Source organism: Cinclus cinclus, chromosome 2 (genome assembly GCF_963662255.1).
Source record: "Cinclus cinclus chromosome 2, bCinCin1.1, whole genome shotgun sequence".
NCBI classification, from domain to species: domain Eukaryota; kingdom Metazoa; phylum Chordata; class Aves; order Passeriformes; family Cinclidae; genus Cinclus; species Cinclus cinclus.
This window is the reverse complement of record NC_085047.1, coordinates 93,519,981-93,535,298: the sequence shown is the minus strand read 5'-3', so window position 1 is coordinate 93,535,298 and position 15,318 is coordinate 93,519,981. Positions and strand designations below refer to the sequence as shown.

General features: G+C 41.5%; 1 protein-coding gene across 1 annotated transcript in view; it reads left to right on the top strand.

Annotated features, from left to right (window-relative positions):
• COL4A2 (collagen type IV alpha 2 chain) overlaps positions 1-15,318 on the top strand; it is a 97,786-nt gene extending 82,468 nt beyond the window's left edge. Inside the window, exons 32-46 of the mRNA XM_062514962.1 lie at positions 202-383; positions 1,850-1,913; positions 2,292-2,366; positions 2,976-3,083; positions 4,014-4,121; positions 5,395-5,466; positions 5,850-5,975; positions 7,291-7,407; positions 8,737-8,898; positions 9,034-9,132; positions 9,894-10,040; positions 10,681-10,797; positions 11,692-11,883; positions 12,169-12,455; positions 15,064-15,318. Of these exons, the coding sequence (XP_062370946.1) occupies positions 202-383; positions 1,850-1,913; positions 2,292-2,366; positions 2,976-3,083; positions 4,014-4,121; positions 5,395-5,466; positions 5,850-5,975; positions 7,291-7,407; positions 8,737-8,898; positions 9,034-9,132; positions 9,894-10,040; positions 10,681-10,797; positions 11,692-11,883; positions 12,169-12,455; positions 15,064-15,318 (2,111 nt within the window). The remainder of the gene's footprint in view (positions 1-201; positions 384-1,849; positions 1,914-2,291; positions 2,367-2,975; positions 3,084-4,013; positions 4,122-5,394; positions 5,467-5,849; positions 5,976-7,290; positions 7,408-8,736; positions 8,899-9,033; positions 9,133-9,893; positions 10,041-10,680; positions 10,798-11,691; positions 11,884-12,168; positions 12,456-15,063) is intronic.

Below are 15,318 nucleotides of genomic sequence, written 5' to 3'. Positions count from 1 at the left end.
GCTCCTGGCTGCATTTCACAGAGTCAGCCCCAAGGAAAGCTTTGAGGGGTGATGTGTGTGTGTGTGGGCGTGTGCGTATGTTGCCTTGTACAGCACATTTTGGTGCCACGATTCAAGAAGGCAATTGCAGGAAAACTTCTTACACACAAGGAACTGCACATCACTCTTCACTTATTTATTTTTCATCTTCCCTACCTGCAGGTAGCAAGGGGATGCCAGGCCTTCCTGGAAAGACAGGAACCCCAGGGTCCCCTGGGCATCCCAGCTACATGGCTGGTGTGAAAGGAGACATCGGGGCAAAAGGACTGACAGGTGTGAAAGGGTATCCTGGTCCCACTGGTTCTCCTGGCATCAGAGGCTTCCCTGGCACCACAGGAGTCAGAGTGAGTTCATGCACATGAGGGAATAAGGGTGTCCTTGTGCTGGCATTCAGCTTCTCAGGAAGTGGCATTCACCCCTTGAAATTTTGCTGAACGGTGGCAGTGCAAAGATAAAAATGCCACAAGCACTGAATGAATAGATCAAATACTTTTGCTTGCTCCCTCCAACATGGATTAAGCATCATTCATTAATTTCTTTTCTCATTGTGAGACATCCGAATTTCATGTGCCAGCATTTTGCCAGTGAGGACCCAGATGGTTCCTTCAGCTCTTTGATCCTGTTGCCACAGCTGCTGGTAAAATTTTTTCTTAGTGTTGGGCTGACTTTTCTTTTTGTCCCAGGACTTAATGGTATCATTGCTGAAAGTTACTCACTGTCACTTATCTAACAGTGAAAGAGCCTAAGAATCTTAGCTTCTAGAAGGTAATTCACCATAATTCACTCTGGCTGCAAAATAAGTTACACTGGAAGAAATAAACACTTAGGAAGGGCCTGACAGTAGACTCACGGACATAATTTATTTAAGAGGGACAAAACTGTGTTCATTTCTCAGGTTCTCTTTGCCTTTAGGTTTCAGTAATATTTTTTTTAACCAAGGACTGCAGAACTGTTTTGGTTTAACCTCAGCCAGAAAATAGGCCCAACCCAGTTGCCTACTCCTCCACACATCCCCAGCAGGATGGGGAGAAGTGAATTGGAAGGGTAAAAGTGAGAGAACTTGTGGATAAGAACAGTTTTATAACTGAAATAAACTACAATAACAATAAATAGTAATAATCATAGTAGTAATAGTTATTATTATTGTTATTAAACAATGATAAATAAAACCCAAGAAAGACAAGTGATACAAATTAAAACAATTGCCCGCTACCAACTGGCTGATACCCAGCCAATCCCCAAGCATTGTTACCCCCCAGTCCATTGTCCCCCCTGCCTTATATGCTGAGCATGAGGCCACAGAGTGTGGGTTATCCATTGGGTCAGTTGGGATCAGCTGTCCCAGCTGTGTCCCCTCCAAAATCCTTGCCCACTCCCAGCCTGCTCACTGGCAGGGTGGGGCGACCAGCAAAAACTGTCTTGACACAGTGTAAGCGTAGTTCAGTAGGAATTAAAACATATCTGTGTTATCAATAGTGTTTCCAGCACAAATCCAAAACACAATCCTGTACTGGTTCCTATAAAATAAAATAACTCTACCCCAGCCAAAACCAGCACAAAGACTCACCGCTATATATGCATAATGGGACATCCTCAATTTCAAACTGAAATGTTTGGAAACATAACTTGTCCCTTGGTTGGTACTGACTTAGATTATCTGACTGCTGACAAGTTACTCTATAAAGTACTACAGAAGCCTAAAAATGGTGCATTTAATAGTCTTTTTTTAGTATTTCCAAAGTCAGCTGCTTGGAAGGTTGAATAAATCCTCATCTTCACTAACTGATGCCTGTTTTCAATCATATGATAGGGAGAAAAGGGCATTCCAGGAATTTCAGGCCATTTTGGTACTCCTGGCTCACATGGAGAAATAGGTGAGTTTGTTCTCTTATCTGAGCACTCTGTATTCATCACCCATCAAATGCTTGACATTAAGTTCTGGGGGGGTCTCAGTGTGTCTTCAATCTGAAAGAGTTTTTCTACAGTCTTACAGAATGATCTTGTGGATGTGGAAGGCTGTGGAAAGGTTAACTCTTAATTTCATGCAACATGTGCTATCCATGAATAAATCCATCTGTGGCAAGGAAGGAGGCTCTTCTAGATTTTTTGGTTTTGCTGTCTTTAATTTACTCCTCTTTTATTCTACAAAATTGCCAAATTTTGCCTGTGAAGTTGCAACTCCTTCAAAACAACAGGAAGTACTGTTTAAATTAAAGCCTTACCACTCATGTGTTCATTTTTGTTTGAAATAGGTGATCGGGGAGATACTATAAATTTACCAGGAATGCCAGGCCTTAAAGGAGAAGTTGGTGTGCCAGGCTTAACAGGTATTAATTTCACAGTTGCTCTCTGGATGTATTTCTTTACATGTCGTAAAATTCCCAGAGGAAGGGAGGGGGAGCTTTCTATGGGATTTTGATGGATCTTGAACCTGTGCTCTCATGATAGCTCCTGGAGATGTTCATCTTTTCTTCATTGAAATTAGCATGTGCTACATTTGCCTCTTCAACTGAAAGTACCATTATAGCAGTAAACACCATCACAGGCAACTCCAGTAAACATTTCTATATAATTTGTTTGGCTGTTGATGACAAAAGGAGCATTATTAGACCATGATTATAGGAAGTGGGATAGCAAAATCTTAGAGCTTTTTGATTGAGTTTTTAGGTAATGTATTAAACTTCCCTGTACATGCAGTACACTTTAACATCAGTGATATATTCCACATAAGTTGGGGAGTACTTTTAAAAATAAGTTTAATGATCATTTGGCCAGAGGACTGTTCGTGGTCCCAGATTATATAAGCACCTTGACTAGAAGAATATCTTTATGTGGCAAGACCAGTACCCATTCAGTAGCTAAGTTCATGTTGTGCTTATTTGCTTAGGTTTCTATAGATATTATTAAAAGAATATACTGGTTTTGTGGTTTTCCAGGCATAAGAGGAGGTGTGGGACCAAAAGGAGAAGGTGGTGATCCTGGTTTCCCTGGCATTGAAGGCCTCAAGGGCACACAGGGTGTCCCTGGCTCTGTGGGACAGGAAGGTAAAATATTATTTTTAACACTCCAAATAATAACATTGTTTAAGAGGAAAAAGAAAAATACTCTTTCCATCAAAAGAAAGTAATTATTTTTTTATATGTTCATCATTACGTAAATTGGTGAGGAGCAGTGACAAGGATGTGGAATACACAGAAGTTAAAAGGAAATTGCAAAAACCAAACTCTACTTCATACCAGTTTTTCCTTTTCTATAGCAACCCTGTGTCCAGTCAAAGTGTTGTATTGCTGGCATACTCAGGTATTCTAATGCCTCAGTACTAAAAGGAGTGGGCTTTTCAATGACCTTTACTGCCATAAATGAAGTCAGTATCCCCCACGACACAGTTACAGAGCCTTTGAGCCAGGCTCATGGGCCAGCTGTACAAGAGAAGCCAAGTCAGGTTCAGCTGTGGCTGGTTCACACACTCAAGGCTTGAGAACATGTCTTATTGCAGGAGGATCATGGGGATGCTCTTTCAGAACAGTTGCTCCACACTTCTCTTATTAGAGGGCTTAGAAACTCCAGCCAAGACTGGAAGAGTTTCAATAGGTACCTCACTGGGAAACAGTTCTTGTCTGATCAGCTTCTCAGTGGGAAAGGCAAAACAGGTGCAGCAGAAAAGGAATGTGACATGCACAGCAGTGAAATCACTCACTGTAGCTGGCAATAGAAGTCATCATTTTAACAGGAGGAGCCCACTGTCTTTCTGAGGTTGTCACAAACCTGAAGTTTGTAATGAGTTGTTCTTTTATACTTTGTCTCTCCTACCTGTGCTCTCTAGTTTTCTTCCACTTGGATGAGCAGTCATTCAGTGACATTAGGAAGGGAACGTCTTCATTTTGCTGACTGGGAGAATGAAAGTAGCACGAGTCTGTGTTTGGGCTGTTGGTTTTAAGGATGCTCATGAGCAATGATTCATTGTTGTCACACAGGTTTGCCAGGACTGGTTGGCGCCCCAGGGCAGCAAGGAAGCCCTGGCTCACCTGGATTTCCAGGGGAAAAGGGAACTCCCGGCTGGCCTGGTTTACCAGGACAAGCAGGTATTCATACAGCTTCAGCTATTCAATCATTTCTGTGTGAGCACTTGCAAATGTTCTTTTGGGATGAAGAAGAAAAAAGGGGGTTTTTGCAGTTCAGAGTGGCAGAGTTTCCTGTACTAAAATATTTGTTCCTGGCAAAGTCTAGATGCATTAACAAAGACAGACGTGGTTGCTGATTTATGGCTTCTGGTGTCTTTTCAGCTCATTTTAACTGTTGATGACCTCTTCAACTAGAAAAACAGTTTTCAAGAAACATTTTCATTTTTCATGACAGCTAAGAAGAAAAAAAAATAATAAAAATTACTAAACATGAAACAAAGGTAGTAATATACAATATGAGAATATTATAATGTGGCATTAGTACCAAGCAACATATTTGTCCTGCATCATCACCAAAAATTGTTAACTGATTCAATATCTGGTTTCAAGAATAAATGACTTCTGGCTTAGACAGAATTGTGCTATCAAAATGCAGGTGATAATTTAAAATTAAGCTGTTTTTGTCACAGGATGCAGAATCTCAATGGTTGCCACTGTATTCCTTATTATATTAAGTTACCAGATTTTTTTCTACCTTTCAGCCAGAAATCATACTGCTTTTAGTAAGATTCTTCTATCTGAATCTCCCTCAAAGCTAGGCCAATACAGTTATGAAGACTGCCTTTTTAGACAGTGAAGAGAGACAGACAAACACTTATTTTTCTGAGACTGAATAGTCCTCCAGAGCTCTGGCCATTGTCTAGTTTAAGCATCATACTTACCACTTTGTCAGGTACAAACAGATGGAATAAATTTTATCTGTACCAATAGTAACAGTAGCTATTAGACTTTTTTTTTTAGGATTTTGTTGGGGCTTTTCAAATGACACAGAGTGAATTCCTCCCAAAGACAGCTTTATTATAACTACATTTAGAGTCTACAATTATATCATAATTGTCTTGGCTTGAGGATTTTGGGAAACTAAATGGGTATTAAAAAAGTTATAGCAGCAAGACTGGAACTAATGGCATGCTACCAGATGAATCAGAGATATTTTTAAAAATATCTCTGGAGTAATTAGTTTATTGGATAATAACAAAATTTGCCAATCACAAAAGCATAGTGTGGTGTATTTCATAATAAACTTATGGTAATTAATTCATTTGCATATAAGACATATTTTAACATGGAATAGCGTTTAAAATTCAAGCTTTTGATTTTTATTTTTTTGCCCAGGAATATAAACAGACTAATACAAAGTATTATGATAATCATGAATGTAATTTTAAAACAGGCCAGCCTGGCTTAAGAGGAATCAGTGGACTGCATGGTTTACCAGGCACTAAGGGCTTACCAGGATCACCAGGTAAGTGAGGCTGTTCCTCTGCCTGTTCACAGGCACAGCATTGTGTTGTCTTCAAGTTTGGTCGGTGACATCTTGGTAATGCAACTGTTTTAATTGTGTCCTCCAAAGATTTGGAATGTGCTTCCATTATGTGGGCTCTGGCAAACAACTTCATACACTGTGTGCTACCCCACAGGTGAACACAACTTCAAACTGTAGCTTCTTTCCTCTGATAAAGTTAAAATCTCAAGACCTTGTTTCTCATTGTGACCCCTTTTTTCAATGAGCAATTACAGACTCATACACTGTAAATCCACATGCTCCATTCATTATTCATTCTTTAGCATGCATTGTTATATTTACAAACATTTCAGCTTTCCTCTTTATTCCAAACAACTCAACAGGTCCAGATGGGTATGGCTCTGCAGGTTTCCCAGGTGCAGTGGGTGACAAAGGAGAAGCAGGAGAGCCAAGCAGAGTGGAAGGCAGCCGAGGACCTCCGGGCCAGAAGGGAGATAGAGGTGTCCCAGGTCTGTGTTTTAGAGAATGGGATCCACCTGTTATTTGTTTCATTTGTGGGTTTTAGATATGTCACAAAATACACAGTGGTGTAGACAGTTGAATTGGTGAACTCTGCAAGTTGGGAAGGTCACTGTTTGGAGTTTGTGCTGCAGCTCAGCCAGCCCTTGTCAGAAACAGCAGTGTGTATTCCCCAGTGCTGGACAGCCTGTGTCCTTCCACATCTTGTAGCACCCACTGGGCTCAGCAAGCTGCAAATGCCAGAGGCTGCTCTCAGCCGTCAGCTCCTCAAATATTTTTAATAACATTCTGGTTACACAAACGTGTTACCCCTCTGTCTTCTTGTTGCAAACCTTTCTCCTGAAAGCCTCACTGTCTCTCAATGTGTGATGGTCCTGCTGTCACCTCGGGAGCTCTGTTCCCATACACAGTGCTTTGCTGGTGCCATCTATCCCTTGTGCAGGGTAAGCTCCAGCTCTCTGTGCTGTAACAGACTGTACTCATCTCAGAATGGGTCACCACCTGGTTTTGGTCCGTCAAGAAGCCACCAGACTGATGTTATGGACAAATAAATTACCTTTTTTTATTTGTGGGTTTGTTTCTTTAGTTTTTCCAATGCTATGGCTCTGAAAGGATTAAGGACTGACAGAGATATAAAACTTCACTGCCTGCCTTTGCCTACTTGGTTCAATGGGTTATTCATATTCCTTTGTGTTACACTTTATTTTTACTGAAATGCTGTGCCATCTCAGACACCATTCAGAGATTTATTATCAAGTATTCAAAAAAACAGCTCACCTCATTCACGTTTATTTGTCACAATTATAAATGAAAGGTCAACTTCCTCATAACTTCAATATACATAAAAGGATAATCTTTTATTGGTAGGGCAGATTTCTGACCACTTAAAAGTTTTTCATCTCCAGAGAACTTTTTGGATTTGAACTTTTGGTTTTAACTGACCCCAGATAATGCTAAGTGTCAGCCCTCACCCTGCAGGCACAGAACAAATCTGCTTTCCCGCCTGCTTCAGTATTCCTAGGATATTTTGAGTACTTCCTATCTTGAAATAACGTTTTACTTGGCAGACACAAGATTATTTGTATTCCACACAGTGAGATGTAATTAGCTATCCAGAGAGCTTTGGCAGAGAATTAGTATTTTATTCTTAAAAAAGAAAACTTCCACAGTATCATCTGAAAAAAAAAAATCAGTGGCAACTGCCGGTGTTTTCTATTTTGAAAATCCCGCTCCTTAATCTGAGTCCTTTTAATAGCAATTGTGCATTTTCCTTGCAGTATTAATTATTTCTTCTCTTCCATTCAGGAGTCCCAGGACCCTTTGGTATTCCTGGGCAGGAAGGATTTCCAGGGCCTCCTGGGATTTCAAATATATCAGGATATTCTGGTGATAAAGGCTCCCCAGGTCTACATGGAGTGCCAGGTAATTAATGCAACAGCAGTCATTGTTATTTCTGTCTTGATTCAGTAAAGTAGCCCTGTTAAACACAGCACTAAAATTGTTGGACAGAACTCATGGTGTATCAGATAATAGATACAGACTTCTCAAAAGCAAAAGGCAGATCCTCCAGGTTGTCCTGATGGAAGGGTTTGATCTTCATGCAAATAACAGATTAAATAATGCAGAATTCTCTTGACAACTTTCAGAAGCATTATCCTAATCTACTGCTCTAAAATCTGAGGTCCGTGGCAGACTTGTAAGTCTATTAAATACTGTCCTAATCATTCACAAAATCCTCCTAAGTGAAATGACCATGCAAGCTAAATTACACTGGAAAGTATTAGCTCTTCCTTCTTAAAAATTCCTGTTGCTTATTGGACTGCAATCATTTCAAACTGTAGTGCCACTGTAAAGAGGTTGTAGCAGAAGTTGTTCCACTAACATATTTATGTGATGGATGGAAATTTTTATGTAAACTCAGCAAAAACTTAGAACAGACAAACCAGCTGAAAACCAACAAAATATCTAGGCTTCCAAGTTGAAAGTGAATGTTAGTGTGGCCTGATTCTGCATGCTGATTCCAACTCTCCAAGCAGTCAGGAGAGTGGAAACAGGAACACCATATCCCAGCCAGAATGGTGAGACAAGTGTGGCTCACTCTTACTTTGCCACATACATCTTGCAATCGCATCCTAATGTGATCCAGCTTCAAAAGGCAGCACAAGAGATGCACCACTCAAAACCCTGCTTAGTAAGTCACTCTCACCTCAGAAAAAGAAGGTCCAAATGTCTTGTAAGCCACAGAGGTAACTGAAGAGAAACCTGCCAGGTTTAGCTTCAGGCAATATGCAACTCTAGAAAAAGAAGCTGTTCCCATAATTCCCAAGACAGCATGAAGTACTTATTTGGTTCCAGATGTTCAACTGAAACACTTAGATACACAGAACAGTAAGTCCTTGGCTCTGAGTCATATACTTGCCGCTCTCTGAGTTCTCTCTAGCTACTTGGATAATTTAGAATGAAGCAAGGAGGCACCTAGTGAAGTGGGGCATTTGCTGGTGAAAGAATATTTCATTAAAGGCTGTATCTCAGCAGGCACCCTATTTCTGCTGAAATCTTGCTGGAGATAACACTTTTTTCCTCTGCCACTGCTGCCAGCCTGAGAGCAGGAGCAGGAACGCTGAATAAGTCTGTCCCTGCTAAAATTAAGGAAATAGAATGTGATGGGATACAGTTAGATAGTTCTGTTACTTTCCCCTGTGCTCAGGTGTTATGTATAAACAGATTGCAATCTATATGTCCTCTAAACAGGCTACCCAGGACCACAAGGGCAGCCTGGAATACCTGCTCCACCTGGAAGCAAAGGAGAAAGTGGACAAACAGGTAGGACTGGAGAAATTGGCCCAAAAGGAAGTAGAGGTGATCCTGGATCAGCAGGAAGACCTGGCCTGCCTGGATTCCCTGGACCAAAAGGTAAAGATGGGAAATGCTGATTATGGAAGGAAGAAGGGACGCTTTCTATGTTACAGCAGCTTTAACACCATGATTTTTGCACTCACTTGATTTGTACTTAAATTCAATAATGCCACTTGTCATTTTGCATTAAAGGTCCTAGGGGTGAACAAGGTGTCATTGGCTTCATGGGCACAGTAGGATTTCCAGGTGATCTGGGACCTATTGGACCCAAGGGAGATAGAGGAGTAACTGGTAAGTGTGTGCAGTCAAATGTGTGACTCCTTTTGAAACCACTCTTTCTGCAGCTCCACTGAGCTGATTTAACTGGCCGTGCTTTGAGCAGGAGGTTGGGCTTGGGGACCTCCAGAGTCCTCCATCCTGCATGACTCTTAATCAAGGGAAATTCTAGAGGGCAGATGCCTGAATTTAACATGAGTAGTCAATTTTTTGCCTTTATGAATTTGACTTGTATGAGGACCAACTCCAAAATCAGAGCCACTTTGGGGGTTAAAAAAAAAGAAGGATTTCTTGTCTAAATTAATCCTCCAGAGTAGATATACTGAATATTTAAAGAGAGCTTTAAAATCCATCACTCCATCTCTACCATCATGTATTTGTGTCTCTTGAAGCCCACCAAAAGATGGTGCTGCACCTCAGAGAGCTGCAGCTTTTTGGGGGGAGCTTCCCAGCTCCCTGTGTCGTAAATGAGGGAGCAGTAGCATCATTAATTTCCTTCTGCTTATCTATGTACAGTCCAAGGGAAGAGAGTTTCTTGGAGATGATCCCATACTTGGAGATTGTCTCATCTTGGGTATCCCAAACCCACACATATCTATCTCCCCAATATAATATAGCTGCTATACCCAAGCTGGTGAGTTGCAGACCATACACCTCTCCTACATATGCAGACAAGTAAGGGCAACATGTCCCTGGATGAAAGTACCTTAAGGGAAAAATATAGGGGGGTTGGGGTTTTTTCAAATTAAATGATCTCATCTTGTTCCTAATGACAGGCTTCCAGGGACCTCCGGGCTCCCCTGGGCTGCCCCCTCTTCCTCCAAGGCTGGTTGCTGAGCAAGGTTCACCAGGTCCCCGTGGAAATATAGGACCTCAGGGAAGCCCAGGAGATATGGGACCTCAGGGCCCACCAGGAGATCCAGGTAGGAATCACACATTCAGGTTGAAAGCTGTCCCCCTTAGCAGAGTGAGGCCACCAGAGCATTGATTTGATGCTCTTCTACTTAAAAGTCTGTAATCCAGAAAGGAGAGTCAATTTTTCAGTCTTCCAAAGCTGAGGCTTCAGCTTTTTTCATCCCCCTGGCATTCAGAACATAAGCAAAACAGAAATAACTTTGGCAACACTCACACAGCCAAATCTACATAGTAACATTCACATAGTCAAAGCAACATCAGATATGGATCTCACACAAATCAAGACTGAACATCTTTGGTGGAAAAGCACACATCCTTGTGGGAATGCTGTCACCTTGGGGAATAATGCAGCATTAGTGACATGTAGAGCTGTGCACTGCACCTTTTGCCATGGGCCTAATCAGAGATAAGTGGTGCCAAGAGTGAAGGATTAACGTTGTGGCACTCATATAGTCTTGATCCCAGCAACCTTTTCCAATGAACTTGGTCTTTTTGCCTAAGCTAGTACCATAGGATCTTGCCTTCAGTGAAAATTAGTAAACACAGCAGACAGGAACAAACATACACAAGTAGAGCACATGTTAACAAAATGGGATGGGCATGTTGTTGTTTCTGCAGTCACTGTGCTTACAGCCATTGTTGTATAAGGTTTCAGAGGCTCACCTGGAGAGCCAGGACTCCAGGGCAGGGGTGGCATTCCGGCTCCTCCTGGCTCCAGAGGGGAACAAGGAGGAATGGGGTTTCAGGGTCCAGTGGGATTTGAAGGTAAGAGATATCACACAGCACTTTTTTCCTCTTCCCTTTTCTCTGCACCTAATCACTCTGTAGTTACTACTTCACTAGAAGGAAATGAGAGGAGAAAGAGGAGGGGTTGAGAGGAGGGGGTGGGGAGCAAGAGGAAGGTGAAGGAGGGGAGGGGAAAGGAGGGGAGGGGAGTTTCTGTCTTCATAGATGCTGCACAAGGGACGACTAATTAAATGTTAACAGTTTCCTTAGAGCAATATTTTCAGAATAAATTTTGATAGCTCTAGATGTCAGTCCACTCATTAGTTTGTTTTGCTCTGAGTGTATTTATTCTCTTTAAGTATTTTTCAGTTTAGTGTTTAACTAACAGTTACATTCATGGAGATGAATGGCTGGATAGGTGATACTTGGATAGAGGAAGTTCAAGGGAATGTATTTGTAAAAGAAATACCTGTGTCCTTATCAAATCAAAGAGCAGAGCTATTACTATCTTACTTAGCTAAGCACACAGAGAAAAAGGTATTTGCAGAGCATAGTTTCAAGTGTATGAATCAAAAGCAAGAAATCCAACAACCATTGGTTAATCTTGGACTAAGAAAATATTTTAAAGGAAAAATCCATTTGACTGTGTTGTACAAACTATGCTCAAATTCATCAGAACTTTATTTGTGACTTTCCCTAATTCTGGTGTGAAACACATTATCTTAGAAACCAGGGAGCCTGATCCAGCACCAGTCTACTTCAAAAGCAACTCTTGTAATCCTAGAACTGCAGCTCTTCTAACAATAACTTACCATAAAAACCATTATGCCATTAAGCTGTTTGTCAGCAGCTTATCTAGAATATCAGCTAGCCCCAGATCATTTGTGGGAGCACAAACTTAGTTGGATTCTTTCTTTTCTGCCCTCCTCTAAGGTCAGCCAGGCCGCCCTGGTAGCCCTGGGCCACCAGGCATGCCAGGTCGCAGCGTCAGCATGGGCTACCTGCTGGTGAAGCACAGCCAGTCTGACCAAGAGCCAATGTGCCCAGTTGGCATGAACAAACTCTGGAGTGGATACAGCCTCCTCTATTTTGAAGGACAAGAGAAAGCACACAACCAGGATCTAGGTATGTACAAATATTGCTGGCAGCAGGCTTGATTCCAAAAGCTGAGACTACAGCAAACAGGCTTAGGAAGCACCAAAATGAGAATATAAAAACTGCATGTCTTCATTAAGTGCCCCTGAGAGAGCTTCTGAAAAGCATTAGTGTTGTTTGAGGGAACCTGTAAAGCCAGCAAAATGTTCTGGACCACAGAGCTTTCCTGACAGGTACTTGGGAAAGAGCAGGAAACTCAACGTGTGCATTGTCTTCTGTGAGAATGATTGCATTTTTCTTCTTCTTTTTTAACAGGGCTGGCTGGCTCATGTCTGTCTCGTTTTAGCACCATGCCATTCCTCTACTGTAACCCTGGGGATATTTGTTACTATGCAAGTCGAAATGATAAATCCTACTGGCTCTCAACTACAGCACCTCTTCCAATGATGCCCGTGGCAGAAGAAGACATAAAGCCATATATCAGTCGCTGCTCAGTTTGTGAGGCTCCAGCTGTGGCAATTGCTGTCCACAGCCAAGAAGCTTCTATTCCCCACTGCCCTGAAGGCTGGCGCAGTTTGTGGATCGGATATTCCTTCCTTATGGTATTTGGTCTCCAGTGTCACATTTTGTGCAGTAATGGGTTTTAAATTTGAGTGTTTGGTACTAGTAAGGCAGCTCCACTTCAGAGCCAGCAAGACCAAAACTGTGCATCATACTGGGGAACCTGGGAATTGCACAAGTAATTTCTAGGAAGCAGAAAAGGAAGAAAATTTCTGTGAATTTCAGAGAAAATTGCCTCTTGTCAGAGTAGCATCTGGAGACCTTACTTTATGTACAAAATAGCACTTCAGAACAGAACAAAAGGACAGCTGTGACTTAACAAATAAAATTATACTAGGGTGCAACAGGAGCATACAAAGCATTTTCACAGCTAAAAATTTGGAGTTATTTACATACATCACTACTAAGAAGCTGATCTGGGGGGGGGGGGGAGGGGGAGGAAAAGCCACAACACACTTTTTCAAAATTTAAAAATCATTGGTGTTTTGGTTGAAGATTTTGAAGCCAAAGTCTTTCACTTACTCTGGAAAGAGAGACAGCCTCTGGTTGTTTTAAAAATTAAGTTTCAGTGTTGTATCTCTGATGGAAATAAGAGCTGAGCTGTACATCCCATGGTTTAGAGGAACTCTTCAATCTTGTGATCTTATAATTAGGAAATGGGATGTTACAGAAAAATGTAGTGCTAAATGTGCAGCAGAAGACCTACTGAAGGGCCTGACCTTTTTTTGCAAAGCTATACAGAAGGATCACATAAGTACCAGAGGACTTAGCATGGTAAAGAGCAGTTAAAATGTCAGTGAATGGTCTAATATGCTCATTTTTCTGACTTGCTTGATGAACATGAGAGTCAAAACCTGCAGCAGCATGCCCATGTAGTTAACTTATTGAAGGCTGGGCTGAATCCTGAAGTAAACAGTGTCGGAAAAGAAACAAGATTTCTGTGGCAGAAGACATCATAAAAGAACAATATTCAATCTTACCCACAAACCATTTGTATGTCAAAAGCCAAAAACTTACATTTTTTGGAAAATAAGACACAGGCAAATCAGAAATTAGGTACAGAAAAAAATCCCCACAGTTTGAGACAATAGGTCAAATTTTTTACTGTGCCTATGTTTGACCTTTCTTTTGTTTCTCTAAAAAGCTCAGATACCAATCTCATAGTTACTTCACAAGAATGCTAAGAATTAATTAAATATTTGCAAAGCCTCATGTAAACACTGAGCATTGTTAAGAGCAAAGTTGTCACCTTAGCAAGAACTTTTTGCCAGGACAAAGTGTGTCAGCACTGTGGTACACACTGTGAAAAGAATTCCCATTTTCCCAGCTAGCTTGTGGATCAAATGAAGTGTTTGATGTACGCATATTTGCTTCTCAGGCAGCTGTGGAAGAAGTAGAACACACTTGTGGTTTTCTCAGAGTACATGCTGTTATAATTCCTTGGCTTAAATTTGTCACCTCCTTCCCCTGAGTAAGGTGCAATCCTCAGTCAGCACAGACTTCCCAAACACCTGGAGAAGTCACTAAAATTTCCTGTAGCGAGGACACTCCACTATCATACATCCTTTATGAGTAAACATTGCAGGAGGATGAAAAGCCATAGTCAATATCAGAAGAGATGCTATAGGCATAGAGTTGGAGCTTACAGACCAAGCATGGAATACCACTGCTCATCCTGAGGTTGCCAAGCAGGACTGCTCCCACACCAGGGTTCAAACAGCATCAGCAGTTTTTACTGTCTGCTTTCCAGCTCCAACTGCACAGGCCTCAAAGTTGTAATAATTTATGCTGGCTCTTATATTCCCTACATTAACAAAACTGTTTAAAACCTTTATTTTTCCAGCTGATTTCTTTTATATTACATATTCTTTCAGTTCCTAACAAAAAATCTACAGTATAACTTTAAAATATAGATGTACAGCTCTTAAAGGGACAGATAAAATGCCCCTTTTGTTAGTAATGCCTTTTACAGAAGAAAAGTAACATTCAGTTCATTATCACAGAACCTGTCAAAGGCAACAGTTGAGAGGTGTAACGATGCATGATTCTTGTGTAATTCACTGCCAAAAAAAGTCATACAGGGAACTAGTTATTGCATAGAAGCTAATTGTTTCCACAGTGCTTCTCCCATGCAATGCAGTATAAAACAGACTTTATAATTTGGGAAATTCAAATTAAATATATGCTGGAAAGTTGTTCTTAGTGAGGGTAATAAAACAGAGGAGCAAGATGCCCAGACAAGTTGTGGGAGGTTCATCCTTGGAGGTATCAACTGCTCCACAGCGCCTTGGAGCAACTGAGGGCAACTTTGGTGTCAGCCCTGCTTTGAGCAGGGAACTGGGGGAGGTGACCTCCACTGGGCCCTTTCCACCTAAATGAATCTCCAATTCTAAGACTTCCAACCGTGGAAATCTTAACTATAGAAAATATATTTGTTAGAAGATTTCAAAGAGCCATCAGCGCATGGGCTAGTTTTATATAGCTATAGCATAGCCAAACCCTTACACAGTTGCAGGACTGGCCAACTTTCTGCTCTGGAGATAAGAATTAGGAGCAGTTCTAGTGGTTTTGTCTCTTTTCATACATGTAAGGGTATGACAGCATTGCCTGAGGCTGCACTCTGAACACTGCCCTCCTTGTCTCCCTTAGCACACTGCTGCTGGTGATGAAGGTGGAGGACAGTCGCTGGTTTCTCCTGGGAGCTGCCTGGAAGATTTCAGGGCGACTCCTTTCATCGAATGCAACGGCGCACGCGGAACCTGTCACTACTTTGCAAACAAATACAGCTTCTGGCTCACCACAATTGACCAGCCCTTCCAGAGCAAGCCCTCGGGAGACACACTCAAGGCAGGACTCATCCGAAGCCATATCAGCAGATGTCAAGTCTGTATGAAAAATTTATAG